At 40.6% G+C, this 17559-nt stretch overlaps 1 protein-coding gene across 2 annotated transcripts; it reads left to right on the forward strand.

The window, feature by feature from the left end:
* Positions 1–14796: 14796 nt before the first annotated feature.
* On the forward strand, positions 14797–17532 carry LOC115191848 (uncharacterized). 2 transcript variants are annotated; one of them, XM_029749815.1, is made up of 10 exons: positions 14797–14874; positions 15036–15110; positions 15334–15374; positions 15987–16125; positions 16215–16244; positions 16323–16422; positions 16627–16741; positions 16857–16918; positions 17064–17138; positions 17231–17532. In XM_029749815.1, exons 3-10 carry the CDS (start codon positions 15338–15340, stop codon positions 17360–17362), a joined length of 690 nt encoding a protein of 229 aa, XP_029605675.1. In that variant the 5' UTR covers positions 14797–14874; positions 15036–15110; positions 15334–15337; the 3' UTR covers positions 17363–17532. The 2 variants fall into 2 exon arrangements, with proteins under 2 accessions (XP_029605675.1, XP_029605683.1); XM_029749823.1 differs by lacking the exon at positions 15036–15110 and having other exon boundaries at positions 14807–14874.
* Positions 17533–17559: the final 27 nt, after the last annotated feature.

Genomic DNA, 17559 nt, shown 5'->3' on the forward strand with positions numbered 1-17559 from the left:
GATCACACAGCCATGCGATCTCCATAGACAAACATTGGCAAAATGGCCTTACTGAAGAGCTCAGTGACTTTCAACTTGGCACCGTCAACAAGTCAGTAGGTCACATTTCTGCCCTGCTAGAGCTGCCCCGGTCAACTGTAAGTGCTGTTAGTGTGAAGTGGAAACATCTAGTAGAAGCAACAACGGCTCAGCCACGAAGTGGTAGGCCACACAAGCTCACGGAAGGGGACCGCCGAGTGCTGAAGCGTATAAAAACGTCTGTCCTTTGTTGCAACACTCACTACCGAGTTCCAAACTGCCTCTGGAAGCAATGTAAGCACAATAACTGTTTGTCGGGAGCTTCATGAAATGGGTTTCCATGGCCGAGCAGCTGCACACAAGAATAAGATCACCATGCGCAATGCCAAGCGTCGGCTAGAGTGGTGTAAAACTTGCCGCCATTGGACTCTGGAGCAGTGGAAACGCCTTCTCTGCAAAGGGGGGACCAACTCCATATTAATGCTCATGATTTTGGAATGAGATGTTCGATGAGCAGGTGTCCACATACTTCTGGTCATGTAGTGTAGATGTCCTGGATGGCAGGGAGCTTGGCCCCAGTGATGTACTGGGCTGTCCGCACCACCCTCTGTAGCGCCATGCGATCGAGGGAGCTGCTATTGCCATACCAGGCAGTGATGCAGCCAGTCAAGATGCTCTCAATTGTAGAGCTATAGAACCTTTTGAGGATTTTAAGGCTCATGCCAAACTCCTGATGAGGAAGAGGCGGTATCACGCCTTCTTCAAGACTGCGTGTGTTTGGACTATTTTAAGTCTTTAGTGATTTGGACACAGAGGACCTTGAAGCTCTCCACCTGCTCCACTGCAGCCCCGTCAATGTGGATGGGGGAGAGCTCGCCTCCCATTTCCTTTGGGCTAGGATTTGAAAGTGTTGGGTTATTTTGTACCTCAATGGCTGGGTTGCATCTCTAAATCAAATTCCTCACCGTGTTTCATTCCCTTGATCTGCACCATTTAGAATCTTTCTCTGCACTGATCTGAAAAAACACAGTGTATATGGAAACAAGCAAAATGAAATGGGCAAGGAGCACTATTATAGCCTATGCTGTTGCTAGTCCTACTCATTACAAATCAGAGACGATGAAGAGGAGACCACTTTAGACTATTGCGATGAAGCCATATGAGCATACCAGTATGTCAATGTAATGATCCTGTTGACTTTCCATACTATGAAATAATTTCGGTATGATTGTCAAAACAATATAACATGATCTGTTTCCCCCATTTGCTCATAGAAAGGGTAATGAAGAGCCAAGTTTACAGATATAACATGAGTAAAAGTTGTATTAATTGTCAATCATTATTAAAATGTTAAGACAATTTGTGTTATTCAAGCGCTTTTCAGTTGTCAATGTCATTCACTCCATTGTTTTTTTCGAGGCAATACATCAAAGGTGATATGTAAATGCCAACTTTTACAATACAAGATAACTATTCCTCCCTTAAAAATGATACAATAATTATCAAAATGTACAGTAGACAACATTTAAAACTATCACATAGAATACATAATGGGGTGGTTCATGAGCTGAAATAAAAAAAATCCCAGAAATGTTCCATACGCACAAAAAGCTTATTTCTCTCAAATTTTGTGCACAAAGTTGTTTACATCCCTATTATAGAGCATTTCTCAAGACAATCCATCCGCCTGCCATGTGTGGCATATTGTCTGTGAAGGGGTGGGTGGGGCTGAGGAGTATTTCTGTTAGTAAAAATCCCTTTTGTGGGGTAAAACTCATTCTGATTGGCTGGGCCTGGCTCCCCAGTGGGTGGGCCTGGCTGCCCAGTGGGTGGGCCTATGCCATCCCCGGCCCACCCATGGCTGCACCCCTGTCGAGTCATGTGAAATCCATAGATTAGGGCCTAATGAATTTATTTAAATTGACTGATTTCCTTATATGAACTGTAACTCAGTAAAATCTTTGAAATTGTTGCATTTCTATTTTTGTTCAGTGTACATATTTTCATTCACTACATGGAATATAGCACCATTATTGACTAGAGCTGGTCTCACAGCAGACATTCATGGATCCTCTTGATGATCTTGATCAAGTAGTTCTTGGCTGGTGTTACTGATGATACAATGTCCTCCACCTGGTCTTTCCTGTATAGAAACAATGAAAAGAGTGTTAAAGTTGTTTAAGGTGCCCTGATGCAACAAAGTACAATCAATTGCCTAGAAACAGAAGTGTGCAGGAGAAGATAAACCTAAGTCTTACATTGTGTTTCCAATGTGATTTTGTCAGTTCTGCACATGAAGGAGACATATGGGGTAGGTGGAGGTAACAACTACGGTCATCTCGAACTTGGTAAATGTCTTCAGATTAGAAAACAGGTTTCGAACTCTGATAAAAATAAAAATGTTTTCATTCAGATATCTATTATATGTATCTATATATAGGAAATGTCCAAGAACGGTCAGTCCCATTTCAGTCAACATACTCTGGTGGTCTGATATGAGGGTAAATGTTCTTTCTATAAGTTGTATTTCTACATTATGGTGTGTGATCCATCTATAATGGCGCCGGAAGAGATGGCTGGCGTTTTACGGTCCCCTATAACCAATTGTGTGTGTTTTTTCACATTATTTCTAACTTATTTTGTACATAATGTTTCTGACACTGTCTCTTATGACCGTGTCAGAAACATTATGCTCTTATGAGCTTCTAGATATCAGGACAGCAATTACTCACCCCGTACTGGAAGAATATTTTTTTTCTCCCTTTAACGAGTCGGACGTGAAGGATTTACTCCAAACACCCAACAAGGCTCTCATCCACGTCATTCGCAGAAGAAAGAGACATAGATATCGGTGACATATGTCTGGGTGCCTTGTAAGGATCCGACGGCGAGTGGGTAATCTGCCTTGGAAAATATTTTCCTCGTCATCGACCCTCTGAGGAGAATGTGTCCAAAGTTTCTGATAATTCTGCTTCACTGCTAATATCTGGAAGCACTTCATTATCAATGTTGTCCATCATGGTGTTGCTCCTCAGTTCATGAGTGCCACCCAAGCAATTCTTCAGAAGTTTCCCAAAATCAGTCACACTATTGCACTCAGTCTGGTTTAGTTCTGACGGTTTGGCCCTTTGTGGGAGTGTAGGCAGGAAACCACCAAATGACATTCGTGATGTAAGGCTTTTACTCTTCCAGTTCAAAGTAGTAGTCATATTAGGTTTGACATTGTGAATAATATGGTCTGCCAATTCAACACTTGCTGGATTCTCAGTCATTAATCCCATGGTTTTAGACCCGTAATCTATAGCTGTTCAGGATTCTGTCTTTACACTGTGTTTGTTGGAGGTCCTCGCCAGCTGAGATGAAGGTGCAGTGCAGCTACCCATCACTCCAGTGGATTCATTTATCATGCGGCTCATAAGATTAAGTTTCAACTGGAGATCGGCCAAACTCATTCGCCTGGTCTTTGCCTTCTTTGAAGGTACATTATATTTTGAGACTGAAGAGGCAATGAGAGATCTTTCTGGTTTGTTAGGAATACAGGAGCGGTCTTTGTCTTTCAGATCAGGATCATTTATGTCTGCCAATCCATTAAAGTGTTCTCTAAGGTTAGTGGGGATTTCTCCAAGTTGACCCTCAGGGAGAAACAAAGAAATTGCCTTTGTGGTGGATGAAGGGCTCTTCACATCATCATTGGTGGGTGCATCATGTTGTTCAATTTGTGTTAATCCATTTGGATTCAATTGCAACAGTCTGGCTCCTTGTCAGTTCCATTTAATCAGAGCCAGAAGATGTTACTACTGCAGACGCTTTCAGCACCTAACTGAAATGTAATCCCACCACGTGCACTCTGCTCTGAGGGAGGAACTATCTGCAGGGTCCCACTCACACTGGATAAAATGTTTCCTCGCACTGAAAGGGTCATGAAGCCCCATCTTGATATTGTCAGACTCAATAACACCGGTCTGACTTCTTGTCATATCCATATAATCTGAATCCAAAAGACTGATGTTGATCGGTTTTGTGACCCACTCCAACAAAATGATTGCCCTTTTCTCTATTGAAATTCGTCTTTGAGATGGTGGACATCCTAGCCAAAGTCTCATTCCCATTGGCAGAATGACAAACATTTTCCCATATCTGTGCAGTGAGAGCTTGAGTCATCTGCATACCATTGCCATCTTCCCCGAGAAGTGTTTTAGTTGAATCCAACGTGCTGACAGATCTTCCTTTACCACCTCGGAGTGAAGGCGTTGTGACACCAAAACATCTGGCGTAAATGACCCCAGTTTGGCTCCTTGTGAATTCCATGTCATCGGTACTAAGTTCTGCTCTATCCTGGCTCTCCTCAAACCTCTCCTTTTGGTGTTTTGTTATGTGGAACAATCTGCCCGTGGTCTCATCTGTCATGTTCAGACAATTTCTGTGATCTATAGACACAGTGAGAGATTTGGTCATGTCGATACTAGTCATCCTCTGATAGATGACTGGCTCTATTGGAAGCTGACATGAAGGAGATAACTTTCCTAGTAGGGTTTTGCATGCAATTGACCACAATGAGGCTTTTGGTGTCGATGGCAACAGTTTGACTTCTAGTTATGTCCATGTCATCAGGATCCAATATGGCTACAGAAACACTGAATCCTCTGAATTTTCCCTGATGCAGAGCCCTCTCCACACTGTGAGCATCATCTGAGAACATGGCAGTCTCCATAGAGGATGGCACTAAGGATAGACCCAGGTCAAAGTTGGTACTGGGTTTGCTAAGAGAAGGCCTCTCCATCACACAAGAATTGGAATCAATTACAACAGTTAGGCTTTTTGTGATTTCCATGTCATCTGGATCAGAGGATGCAGGTTCCCATACATTACAACTTCTCTGTCCTAAAGTTATCTCCATGTTGGCCCTTCGATCAGAATGAAAGGACATCTCTGTTGTGGGGAACAAGCATTGGAGTGGCTCATTGGTCGCTGTATGGCTGTTGGCCACAATATTTCCAGTGAGGTCCTCGGTCATATCCATACCATTACAGTCTTCTGTAAAAAACACCTCTCTGAGAGAATTTCATGCAGGATAAACTGTTCCTTGTATTCCCTAGTAAGGGGATTTCGATTAGGCCTACACTTTTGAAATCAAAGGCAACTGTTTGACATCTTGTCATCTCTATGTCATCCCAGTTTGGGCATGAGGTGATATGAAAGGTCTGTTGATTTGGCTCAAATGAGATTCTGTTTTTCTTGGGAAACATCCAGGGTGATGATTCACCTTTCTTGGTCAGAGCACACACATTCTCCTGGAGAGGTACATTGAGAGCTGCAGTCATCTCCATACAATGGTCATCATCTGAGAAGATCTGGGTTTAATTGGGATCTGATGTGAAGACCACACTTCTGCTTTCAATGTTCCAAAGGGGATTTGGGCCTATCATCCCAATGGCTTTGAAGTCAATGGCAACAGTTTGGCTCCTGGTCAACTCCATTTCATTTGGATCAGTAGAGACAGATACCTGGCTGAAAGTGCTTCCCCTAAGCCGTTGCTCTTCAGACCTTACAGTTTGTAGACACTGAAATACTCCTTTGCCATCTATCAAAGTTGTATGGCTTTTTGTCAGATCCAACTGATCCAGTTCAGTTTGCATCGTAGATGTATTCATGAAGTGAGGACCTTGCCTTTTAGGGCTAACTGAGGCCACTGTACAGTCTCTCCGCGTTGTCGACAAAGCTGGAACCTGATTCTCTTTATCAACTCTAGACCTGCGCGCATTAAGCGCAGCATGGAAACATTTGTTGTCCGTTTTTTCTGGAGGCGATACAGCTCTGTGGAATGCCATTGTAGTTGAGGATTTGGGAGTTTGATTGTCCCTGGAGCCACAAGACTTTCTTCTGGATCTATATCTCTGACTGAGGTGGAAGAGATTTTAAATAGGGCACAATTCTCTGTTGAGTCCTGGGAACACACAGTCTCACTTTTCTTAATTGAAAAGTAAAATGTGTCAATAAAACCCAAAACACAGCTAAATGAAGCACTAACCTTTGACGATCTTCATCAGATGACACTCCTAGGACATTATGTTACACAATACATGTATGTTTTGTTCGATAAAGTTCATATTTATATCCAAAAACAGCATTTTACATTGGCGCGTGATGTTCAGAAAATGTATTCCCACCAAAACGTCCGGTGAATGTGCACATCAATTTACAAAAATACTCATCATAAACGTTGACAAAATATATAACAATTATTTAAAGAATTATAGATAGACTACCCCTGGATGCAACCGCTGTGTCAGATTTTAAAATAGCTTTACGGAGAAAGCACATTTTTCAATATTCTGAGTACATAGCTCAGCCATCACGAGCTATTCAGACACCCGCCAAGTTCGGGGCAACCTAAACTCAGAATTAGTATTAGAAATATTCTCTTACCTTTGCTGATCTTTGTCAGAATGCACTCCCAGGACTGCTACTTCCACAAGAAATGTTGTTTTTGTTCCAAATAATCCAGATTTATGTCCAAATACCTCTGTTTTGTTCGTGCGTACAGATCACTTATCCAAAGGCATAACGCGTGAGCGCGGAACCAGAGACGAAAAGTCAAATGTTCCATTACCGTACTTAGAAGCATGTCAAACGCTGTTTAAAATCAATCTTTATGGTATTTAACGTAAAGTTGCGATAATATTCCAACCAGACAATAGCGTATTCATTCAAGGAGAAAAAGAAGGAACAGCGTGCTCGCGTGACCGTGCATATCCAATCCCTTTGTTGCCAGGCAGACCACTCAGTAACTGAGCTCCTATACTCTGCCCAGTGACAGGAGAATGCTCAAACCACTTTCTGAAGGCTTTAGACAGCCAATGGAAGCCTTAGGAAGTGCAACATAACCCCACGGATACTGTAGTTTCTAAAGGGACTAGAAAGAAGAACTACAATTCTCAGATCCTCCACTTCCTGGTTGACTTTTTCTCAGGTTTTTGCCTACCATATGAGTTCTGTTATACTCACGGACACCATTCAAACAGTTCTAGAAACTTCCGAGTGTTTTCTATCCAAATCTACTAATAATATGCATATTCTAGTTTCTGGGCCAGAGTAGTAACCTGTTTAAATTGGGTACGTTTTTCATCCGGCCGTGAAAATACTGCCCCCTAGCCCAGAAAGGTTAATGAATTTGTAAGTACCTACAGTACCAGTCAAAAGTTTGGACACCTACTCATTCAAGGGTTTCTCTTATTTTTTTGTACTATTTTCTACATTGTAGAATAATAGTGAAGACATCAAAACTATGAAATAACACATATAGAATCATGTAGTAACCAAAAAAAGAGTTAAACAAATCAAAATATATTTTATATTCAATGTAGCCATCCTTTGCCTTGATGAAAGCTTTGCACACGCTTGGCATTCTCTCAACCAGCTTCATGAGGTAGTCACCTGGAATGCATTCCAAATAACAGGTATGCCTTGTTAATTTGTGGAATTTCTTACCTTCTTAATGCATTGGAGCCAATCAGTTGTGTTGTGACAAGGTAGGGGTGGTATACAGAAAACAGTCCTATTTGGTAAAAGACCAACTCCATATGTGACCCGTTTCAGGAAACTATGCGTATGTCACGATTCACTAATTCACAGGAGAGCCGTTTGAACGCAAAGTGTTTTTTGGCAGAAATGCCTTCTCAAACATGTGAACGAATACAATTTCAAAATTACAAGCCTAGTTGGTTTAGCCACAGAAAAAAACAGCAACCTTCCTGCTAGGCATGATTGGCTGAGATAATGAGTGGGCTGGACATGCCGAGAGATGAGTTTGGATTGGTTTACCATATAACGCGCTTCTGTCTATTTGAGCTGGTCAGTATGTTTTGGTAATCCTGTCTAATGCAGCTTATTTAAAAACATTTTTTTAAATGTATTGTGTAGTAAAAATGCATAAATGTTACTCTTCACTTTCTGGAGGACCAAGTTATGCGGAATTTGAGTATGATAGCTAAGGAGATGGAGAAAACACCTGTCTCCGATTACATCTTCAAACTAAGGGCAACCAAGGCATCCGTGACAGCATCCATCTATGATGTATACGGGTAAGCATTGTAACGTCATGAGTTGTGATGATGGTTCATTATTTAGCTAACTAGCTAGCTACATGTCTTAACAAAAGACTCCGCTATGCAAGTATCCATTTCAATAGAATGTCACTGCAGCAACTGTTGATAGACATTTGTTAGCTTCCTGCAGATTCATGCAGGGTAGCAACGTCATGAGTTATGATGTTCATTGTTTAGCTAGTTTGCTACATGTCTTAACAAAAGACTCCACTATGCAAGTAAACATTTCGGGTGAATTTGTAAATTCAGTCGGGCCATCTACTCCGATTCAGAGCTCTCTCGTCTGAGTGTGCCAGAGCACAGAATAACTGATGAATTTACGAACACTCAACACCCGTTGAATATGGCCGGTGTCAGTAAATGTCGGCAGAAAAGCTAATAAAATTTTGCCAGCAGCACAGTCACTAACACTCAGGATAACATGAAAACAACCTAACCAGCTCTGCTGGGGCGAGTACAATGGTCAGAGTGGGGTGGCTACAGCCAACAAGTGCTCAGCCTGTGGGAACTCCTTCAAGACTGTTGGAAAAGCATTCCTCATGAAGCTGGTTGAGAGAATGCCAAGAGTGTGCAAAGTTGTCATCAAGGCAAAGGGTGGCTACTTTGAAGAATCTCAAATATAAATCTATTTTGATTTGTTCAACACTTTTTTGGTTACTACATGATTCCATATGGTGTTTCATACTTTATGTATTCACTATTATTCTACAATGTAGGAAATAATAAAAATAAAGAAAACCCCTTGAATGAGTAGGTGTGTCCAAACTTTTGACTGGTACTGTATATAAACATTGGATAAATGTAGCTGTGCCATCTGAATGTCCAATTTAAAGAACCATTCCATTTTTCAGTCATAGCTTACCCTATTTCTTCGGTGTGAAATATGGAGGGGAGCATTCAACAATGTTTCTATGTCTACATTCACAAATGGAAGGCAAAACAGTTTAAGGCATCTTGGTCACAGAGTGCATTATACAGTGTATACCTAAGATATCAGAGAATCTAGGCCTACCTGTGATTGGTTGAGCCCCATCCTCAATGGAACCCATATGAACGCTTATGTTTTCTGCCACTCTTAAATAAAATTGTGTCAGTAGTAAACACATGAAAAAACACTGACATTTATGAAAGGTTGGATAAAATGAAAGTATTTAACGTGAGCAAGAAGTGCTGGATGTGTCGGAACCTACGACTTTTAAGTAAAGAACTAACTTAAAGTTAGCTAGTTAAGTTGCTCACGTAATAACGTAAATGTATCATTTGCCACATACATACCTTAGCAACTTGTTCTCAAACAATTGTAATACGTTAGCTAGTAGCCATCAAAGTTGTTGTTGGTTTTGAATTTAACCGCCCTCCCTTGAGCATGCGCAGTCGGATCAACTTCTTCAAACTGTCTGGTTTGTGTGGATACAAACGTTATACTGCGACCTCCTGGACCTCAATAAATCTTCATCCACTTTTACAACAAAAGCTGTATAAGCAAGTTTGACTCCACTTGTTATTTTAGCCCTACGTATATGAAGGTAAAATAATGTAATAAGTGTATAAGCATGTAAAGTATGATTTCCACCAGTGGCGGTCAATGCCATTTAAGATGAGGGAGGACTGTCACATTGGATGACTGTCATTCATATTCCATTCACCCAATTCAATGTAATAGCAATAGGTTTAGGCTACAACATGATACTAACATTTTCCCTGTACCCATAATGAGGTTGCTACAACCTAGCCTATGAATGAAAGTTTACAACGTAGGTGCACACAGGTCGAGAGACACGTTTCAGGTGACAGACAGTAACGTTTGTTTATCCATGTTTGTTCACTTTACAAGTCCACTTTACTTAATGCATATCCAAGGTTGACGGGTGCTAATTTCTCTGGAGAGTTCTGTGAACATCAACAGTCATGAACATGTAATTCTGAACAGCACCATCTTCCCGAATTGATAACTTTGACATAATATGAAATCTGATTGGCCCCTTAACCCCCATAAAGTCAGTCAAACATGTTGCAACGATGTTTTGAAGCGATTATTGACAAAAGGGAATATTAATCATGAATATAGAGAACGTTGTTCCATGTACAATAGATTGAGGAGTGTTCATTAGAAAAGTGGCGGTGGATTTCATGTGGATGATAGTCATGTATAATGATAGATGTTAGTCATTCTAGAGAATAATTTTAATTGAAATGTAGTCCACTCCAGATCAGTTAAACATTCCCATTTACAAAATACGGCTGAACAACTCCAACAACACTCACTGTTCTTGTTAATGACTATTGTCTCACATTAATCAGGATCAACAGTCACAAAGTGCTTTACAGATACTCAGCCTATAACCCCAAAGAGCAAGCAAAGCAGAAGCACAGTGACTACCTGGTTGAGCTTGATTAGCATGGGTCCGGGACAAAGTAGCATGCACAGTGAAATCAGGCCAGGGGTCCACAGCTGCAGTCGGAACTCCAGGAGGGGATACACAGAGAGAAGGGGGATTAGTGAAGGCATGCCTACAATCACACAGGGCCCATATTCACAAAGCATCCAAGAGTAGGAGTGCTGATCTAGGGTCAGGTCCCATCAGTCCATATCATTTGATCCATTATGAACTAAAAGGAAAAACCGATCCTAGACATGGCCATCATGGAAGGAGCCTACCCAACAAAGGCAGAGTTGTGTTTGGCAGATCTGAAGGAGGCACAACATTATTTGAATGACAATTCAGTCCACTTGACAATTCAGCAAAATTCTGGATTCTTCATGCTGATGATTTGTACAACTTAAGACATATAGCATTACAGTACAAATAGATGAAAACATAATCATATGGAAGGTAATACAGATAGGTATTGTCAAGTAATAATGTTACTGCAGATGGCTAGCTCTGTCCATGCTTTTCCTAGAAAATATCCATCTGATATTATAGTTGATTTTGTTCTAGCTCACCAAAGCAGGCATTTCTCCTCCTCGCTGGTCTGCAGATGCATGATCATGATGTTGTGGCTGTAACATTTAATAGACATTACACCAGAACAACTAGCTAGCTATATCAGATATACATTTTCATGAAAAGCAGCTCATAGCAAGCCAATAAAATGTATATTATTGCATTGGTTCGACATTGATATCTAGATATCTAACTAAGATAAAAGGTGAAATCTCAGATTTGATCTCTGTAACAGTTTGCTGTCATCTCATCTGGGTACTGCAACAACCCAATTGAAGCAACTGCACATCTAATCTTCTCCCCATCCCCTCTTGATTCTACAGGGAGCTAGCCTATTCTCCTCAAAACATCGCTAGCAAGCTAGTCATTTTACCCCTATCTCCATTAATAAATTACCTCGACTAACCTGTACCTGTAGCCTCGTTATTGTTATTTGATTGTGTTCCTTTTTACATTAGTTTATTTAGTAAATATTTTCTTAATTCTATTTCTTGAACGGTTAAGGGCTCGTAAGTAAACATTAAGGTGAGGTTGTATTCGGCGCATGTGACAAATAACATTTTATTTTGGTTTGAGCTAACGTTAGTCAACTTCAGCAGAGATCTCAGCTTGCTAACTAGAAAAGCCAACCAACTACACACCAAATATTAGGTCTGACCCCATTTAGTCAACTGGTAGATTGTTTGGTTGATATGCTGTTGGTCGAGTGAGATTTTTTTTGTTAAGCAGTTGCTCGGGTGGTTGTTGTCTTTGATGATCTTTTTGGCCTTCCTGTGACATCGGGTGCTGTAGGTGTCCTGGAGGGCAGGTAGTTTGCCCCCGGTGATGCCTTGGGCAGACCGCACCACCCTCTGGAGAGCTCTGTGGTTGCGGGCAGTGCAGTTGCCGTACCAGGCGGTGATACAGCCCAACGGCATGCTCTCAACTGTGCATCTCTAAAAGTTTGTGAGGGTTTTTGGGGCCAAGACAGATTTCTTCCACTAAAACTCACGGACCAGGCAAGGAGGGCATTAATCAGAGAGGCAACAAAGAGACCAAAGATAACCCTGAAGGAGCTGCAAAGCTCCACAGCGGAGATTGGAGTATCTGTCCATATGACCACTTTAAGCCATACACAACACAGAGCAGGGCTTTATGGAAGAGTGGCCAGAAAAAGCCATTGCTTAACTTAAGGATCGGTGTCCCGCTAGCGGGACAACTTCCTGTGAAACTGGAGGGAGCGCAATTCAAATAAATAATCATAAATATTATGGATTTTAAACATTTAGGGACATAAGTGTCTTATATTGGCTGAAAGCTTAAATTCTTATTAATCTAACTGCACTGTCCAATTTACAGTAGCTATTACAGAAAAAACATGCCATGCGATTGTTTGAGGACGGCGCCCCACATCAAAATATTTTTCCACCGGCACAGGTTTCATACATTCACACATAACGATGAAATATTCACTTACTTTTTGAAAATCTTCCTCTGATTTGTCATCCAAAGGGTCCCAACTATAACACGTACTGTCGTTTTGTTAGATAAAATCTTTCTTTATATCCCAAAAAGTCTGTTTAGTTTGCGCCATCGACTTGAGTAATCCACTTGTTCAACTTGCAGAGAAAGGAATCCAAAAATCTACCCGTAAACTTTCTTTCAACAAGTCAAAATATGTTTCTATTTACTCCTCAGATACCCTAAAATGTAATCAAACTATAATATTTATTTAGGAAAGAAGTATGTTCAATAAGAAACCGATTTTAGCAGGTGCGTAATGTCTTCATGGACCGCGCAAACATGAATTTTCAAGACAGTGTCCTTCTACTAAAACTGCTATTTCTTATTCCTTTTTTAAGTTACAAGCCTGAAACCTTGAGTATAGACTGCTGACCCCCTGTGGAAGCCATATGAATTGCATCCAGGGAGCTAATTTTCAATATGACTTGTCTCTTGCATTTCTAAGAGGATGGTCTCTCAAAAAAAAAAACATTTCCGGTTGGTTTTTCTTTGGATTTTCTACTACCATATCTATTGTGTTATATTCTCCTACAATATTTTAACATTTCGACAAACTTCAAAGTGTTTTCTTCCCAATGGTACCAATTATATGCATATCCTGGCTTCAGGGCCTGAGCTACAGGCAGTTTACTTTGGGCACATTATTCAGGCAGAAAGTGGAGAAAAAAGGGGCCTAGCCCTAAGAAGATTTATTAAAGAAAGAAATAAGCAAACACGTTTGGTGTTCGCCAAAAGGCATGTGGGAGACTTCCCAAACATATGGAAGAAGGTACTCTGGTCAGATGAGACAAATATTTTGCTTTTTGGCCATCAAGGAAAATGCTATGTCTGGCACAAACCCAACACCTCTCATCACCCCGAGAACACCATCCCCACAGTGAAGCATGGTGGTGGCAGCATCATGCTGTGGGGTGTTTTTCATCGGCAGGCACAGGGCAACTGGTCAGAATAGAAGGAATGATGGATGGTGCTAATTACAGGGACATTCTTGAGGGAAATTTGAATTTATGTATTTTTTTTAACCTCTTCATATAGTGGTTGGCAGGATATTATTTATGAATAATTTAAAACAAACTTCATTAATTTTGTTGATAAGTAGGTACACTAGCTGGAAACGGCAGATTTTTTTTTAATGGAATATCTACATAGGCGTACAGAGGCCCATTATCAGCAACCATCACTCCTGTGTTCCAATGGCACCTTGTGTTAGCTAATCCAAGTTTATCATTTTAAAAGGCCAATTGATCATTAGAAAACCCTTTGCAATTATGTTAGCACAGCTGAAAACTGTTGTCCTGATTTAAAGAAGCAATAAATCTTGCCTTCTATAAACTAGTTGAGTATCTGGAGCATCAGCATTTCTGGGTTTGATTACAGGCTCAAAATGGCCAGAAACAAACACCTTTCTTCTGAAATTCGTCAGTCTATTCTTGTTCTGGGAAATGAAGGCTATTCCATGTGAGAAATTGCCAAGAAACTGAAGATCTTGTACAACGCCGTGTACTTCTCCCTTCTCAGAACTGCGCAAACTGTCTCTAATCAGAATAGAAAGAGGAGTGTGAGGCCCCAGTCCACAACTGAGCAAGAGCACAAGTACATTAGTGTCTAGTTTGAGAAACAGACGCCTCACAAGTCCTCAACTGGAAGCTTCATTAAATAGTACTCGCAAAACACCAGTCTCAACGTGAAGAGGCGACTCCGGAATGCTCGCCTTCGAGGTAGAGTTCCTCTGTCCAGTGTCTGTGTTCTTTTGCCATCTTAATCTTTTATTTTTATTGGCCAGTCTGAGATATGGATTTTTCTTTGCAACTCTGACTAGAAGGCCAGCATCCCGGAGAAGCCTCTTCACTGTTGACTTTGAGACTGGTGTTTTGTGGGTACTATTTAATGAAGCTGCCATTTGAGGTGTCTGTTTCTCAAACTAGACAATCTTGCTCAGTTGTGCACCGGGGCCTCCCACTCTTTCTATTCTGGTTAGAGCCAGTTTTCACTGTTCTGTGAAGGGAGTAGTACACAGTGTTGTACGTTATCTTCAGTTTCACACAATCTTTGACAGCCATGAGCTCACATTTATTAATGTTAAGACATGGACCAGCTGCTTTGGAAAAGTAAATCACAAATCACTTCGCATTGAAGCAGTGTGTCCCCTGTCGGAATCACTGATGTAAAAAAAAAAGAAAGAAAGGCCTTACGTAATTTCCTGTGTTGATATAACGTGATACGGAAGTGACGTGACCAACATTTTCAAATTGTCTGGCGCGTTGATTGAGCTAGCTGTAACAGAACGGGCGCTTTCTAAAGTAAGTTTTTCTGTTATCATTGAGTACAATATAGGGGAAGAAAGCTGATTAATGTAGTAATAAAACAAAGCTATGTCAGAATATTACCCATTCAGTGTTTTATTATGTGGGTGTGGAGGTGTAAATTTGAGTTAAATAGCTACGTCTTTCCCTCCTGACAGTTCTGGAGCTGGGATAACGTTACTCTTTTCACACCACTTCGATACAGCTACAACCGGAAAGGATTTTCATAGCAAGTAAGGAGAGCATTTTCGCTAAACCTTTTCCACACATTAACCTATTTCTCCTAACTTTCTACGTGAATTATCCTAACCTGTTACGAAAGTCACTTCCGGTCGTAACTGTATTGAAGTGGCGTGAATTTATATTTGAGTTCATAGCCAGTGACTAGCCAGCTGTTGGCTTGTTGTGTAATTTGGATATTTATTGCTAAAAGTGACCATTTTCGTTGCAACACAGTTTGATGGCATCGAAAATTCCTAGATGCGGACAGAATACGTGTAAGTTATTTTCCCTTCAGTTTCTACATTCACACAACTCGCCTCCACCGCAAGCCTCCGGGATTGCAGTGTTTTCGGTGTTTGTCTTGTCATTCAACAAAAAATGCAACTAGTAAGCATATTGGCTCATAGCCTGGAAACCCGATATTGAATTCTAGGTCGGGCAGAAATAAGCCTTTGGCTCAGGACAATTCCCCTCACAAACCTCCACAAGCCAGAATGTTGAGACAAATTATATTTTAACTTTATCGGTTGTCCGTGCAGTTTGTCCTTTTGCAGATAGAATGTGAGGCATATCCACATGAAAGTATAATTACTTTTTCCCCAATACTCTGGTAGTGCATTCAGATTTCTATAACCTGCAGCCCGCACATAAAAAACGTTCATGTTGTGCACGTGTTTACACGGTTAAGTTGAATTTAATTATGCTTTCCTGTGGATGTGTCTCCCATTCCTACTTTCAAAAGTACCAATCGCAAGTACTGGGAAATTAAAACTTTCCTGATCAAAATGCTAGTTTACGGCTCACGTTGAATACAATGAAATTCAACATCTGTCTCCAGGCTACTTGGCTAATTTTTAATTTCGCATTTTGTTCTTTACGTATATCAGGTGTGCGACCTGCTGGCAGTGCTGCAGAAATGAAGAGGGCGGCCAATAAATACGTTTTCAAAGAGACTGCTGTACCGTCAGACTTCAATTTCTTTCCAAAAACTGCTAATTTCAAGCCTCTCAATGAGAATGTACCAAGGTGACTAACTTTCAATTTACAATGGGAAGATAACATCTTGCCTATACATAGTCTTAACAAAGGCTATCTACCTTCTCTTTTCTTTCCAGAAAGAATGTTGTAGCCAAAGTGCATAAAGGGTAAGATACTCTTTTATAAGTTGGGAGAAATACATTTGACAATTACATTCTCATAGCATTCAGTCTTTGTTTTAATAGACCTTCCACCAGATATGGGCAGCAGTCAGAACTCAAGAGCCATAATCAACTTTTACTGGAAGCCAATGAAGAACTGCAGAACAACCTTACAGAAACACAGGCAAGTTCGTTAAAGGATGATTCACTATGTTCCAAATGTAGGCTATATGTGAACAAAATGCACTAGGGTTTTTCAATGGGCTATTGAATGGAATGTCTTAGGAAGGAGAATAGTCACTGTTCTCTGTTTGGTTCAGGGCTGTATTGTGCACTTTCACTGTAGTCTGTTAGTTTGTAAACAACACAAGCCTTTTTAATTTTGCAGCAAAAAGTTGCCCAGCTGGAGCAACAATACAGTGACCTCCAAGGAACCAATGCAGACATCCAGAAACAACTGAAGGACTGCCATGTGCTACTAGTTGCTGGAAATATTGATCCAGGTAATCATTAGATGACAGGAATTGGTTCACCCTTACAGGTTCAGAGTGTTTATTTGGACAGTTTGGTGAGCTTTCTAAAGATTGCTTTAACCTTTCTTCTGACTTTATTCCTCAGTTTTGGGAGAGAAAATTGGAAAAACTGCACAGCAAAATGAGGATCGACAAAGAGATGTGGTGGTAAGGTCTTGTTTTTTCAGCCATATTGTTGAACTTCAGTCTGATTACTTGGACTCAAATGTTACTCAGGTCCTTGTTTGCAGGAATCTGGCTTTGTAATTGTGTTTAGTGATTTCTTTCAAATGGATCTCTCCCAACAATGCAGAACGTATCCCAAGATCTGTTACGTGAACTGCGGACATTTGGTGACATGGCAACAGAACAAAGTGCACAACTAACAGTAAGTTCCATATGTTTGATTGACATGAAAGCAGAATTGCCAGTAATCCTGTATGTCAGTCTGTCTAGAGCTTGTTTGCAATTAATTTCCAGGACTTTCAAAAGACCATGAAGGCTCTCACTGATTCTCGGGAGCGTCTGGTGCAGGAGAGGGAGAATTTCTCCTTGGAAGTTGAAGAAATGGAAAAGGCTCTTGAGGAAGCAGAGCAGCTCTTATTGGAGTAGATATTGTATGTGTCTTTGATTTTAATGTAAATGTAATAAACATTGTCTTTCAACTAACTTTGATAAGTAATTTTGATCATTACTACTTGCAAAAGTTGTTTTCACTTAGTCATTTTATTCATCTAGAAGACTGCACATTTTAAAAGCGATTAAACTGTCAGTGTTATTTTGCTTGACTTTATTTTTATTGATTTCGT

Source organism: Salmo trutta, chromosome 1, assembly GCF_901001165.1.
Source record: "Salmo trutta chromosome 1, fSalTru1.1, whole genome shotgun sequence".
Taxonomy (NCBI): Eukaryota; Metazoa; Chordata; class Actinopteri; order Salmoniformes; family Salmonidae; genus Salmo; species Salmo trutta.

Bases quoted from the DNA above. Each gene is read 5' to 3' on its own strand.
- LOC115191848 (XM_029749815.1), top strand. From the start codon at position 15,338: ATGGCATCGAAAATTCCTAGATGCGGACAGAATACGT. The intron at 16,245-16,322 runs GTAAGATACTCT...TTGTTTTAATAG, and splicing joins GTAGCCAAAGTGCATAAAGG to ACCTTCCACCAGATATGGGC. The intron at 17,139-17,230 runs GTAAGTTCCATA...ATTAATTTCCAG, and splicing joins AACAAAGTGCACAACTAACA to GACTTTCAAAAGACCATGAA.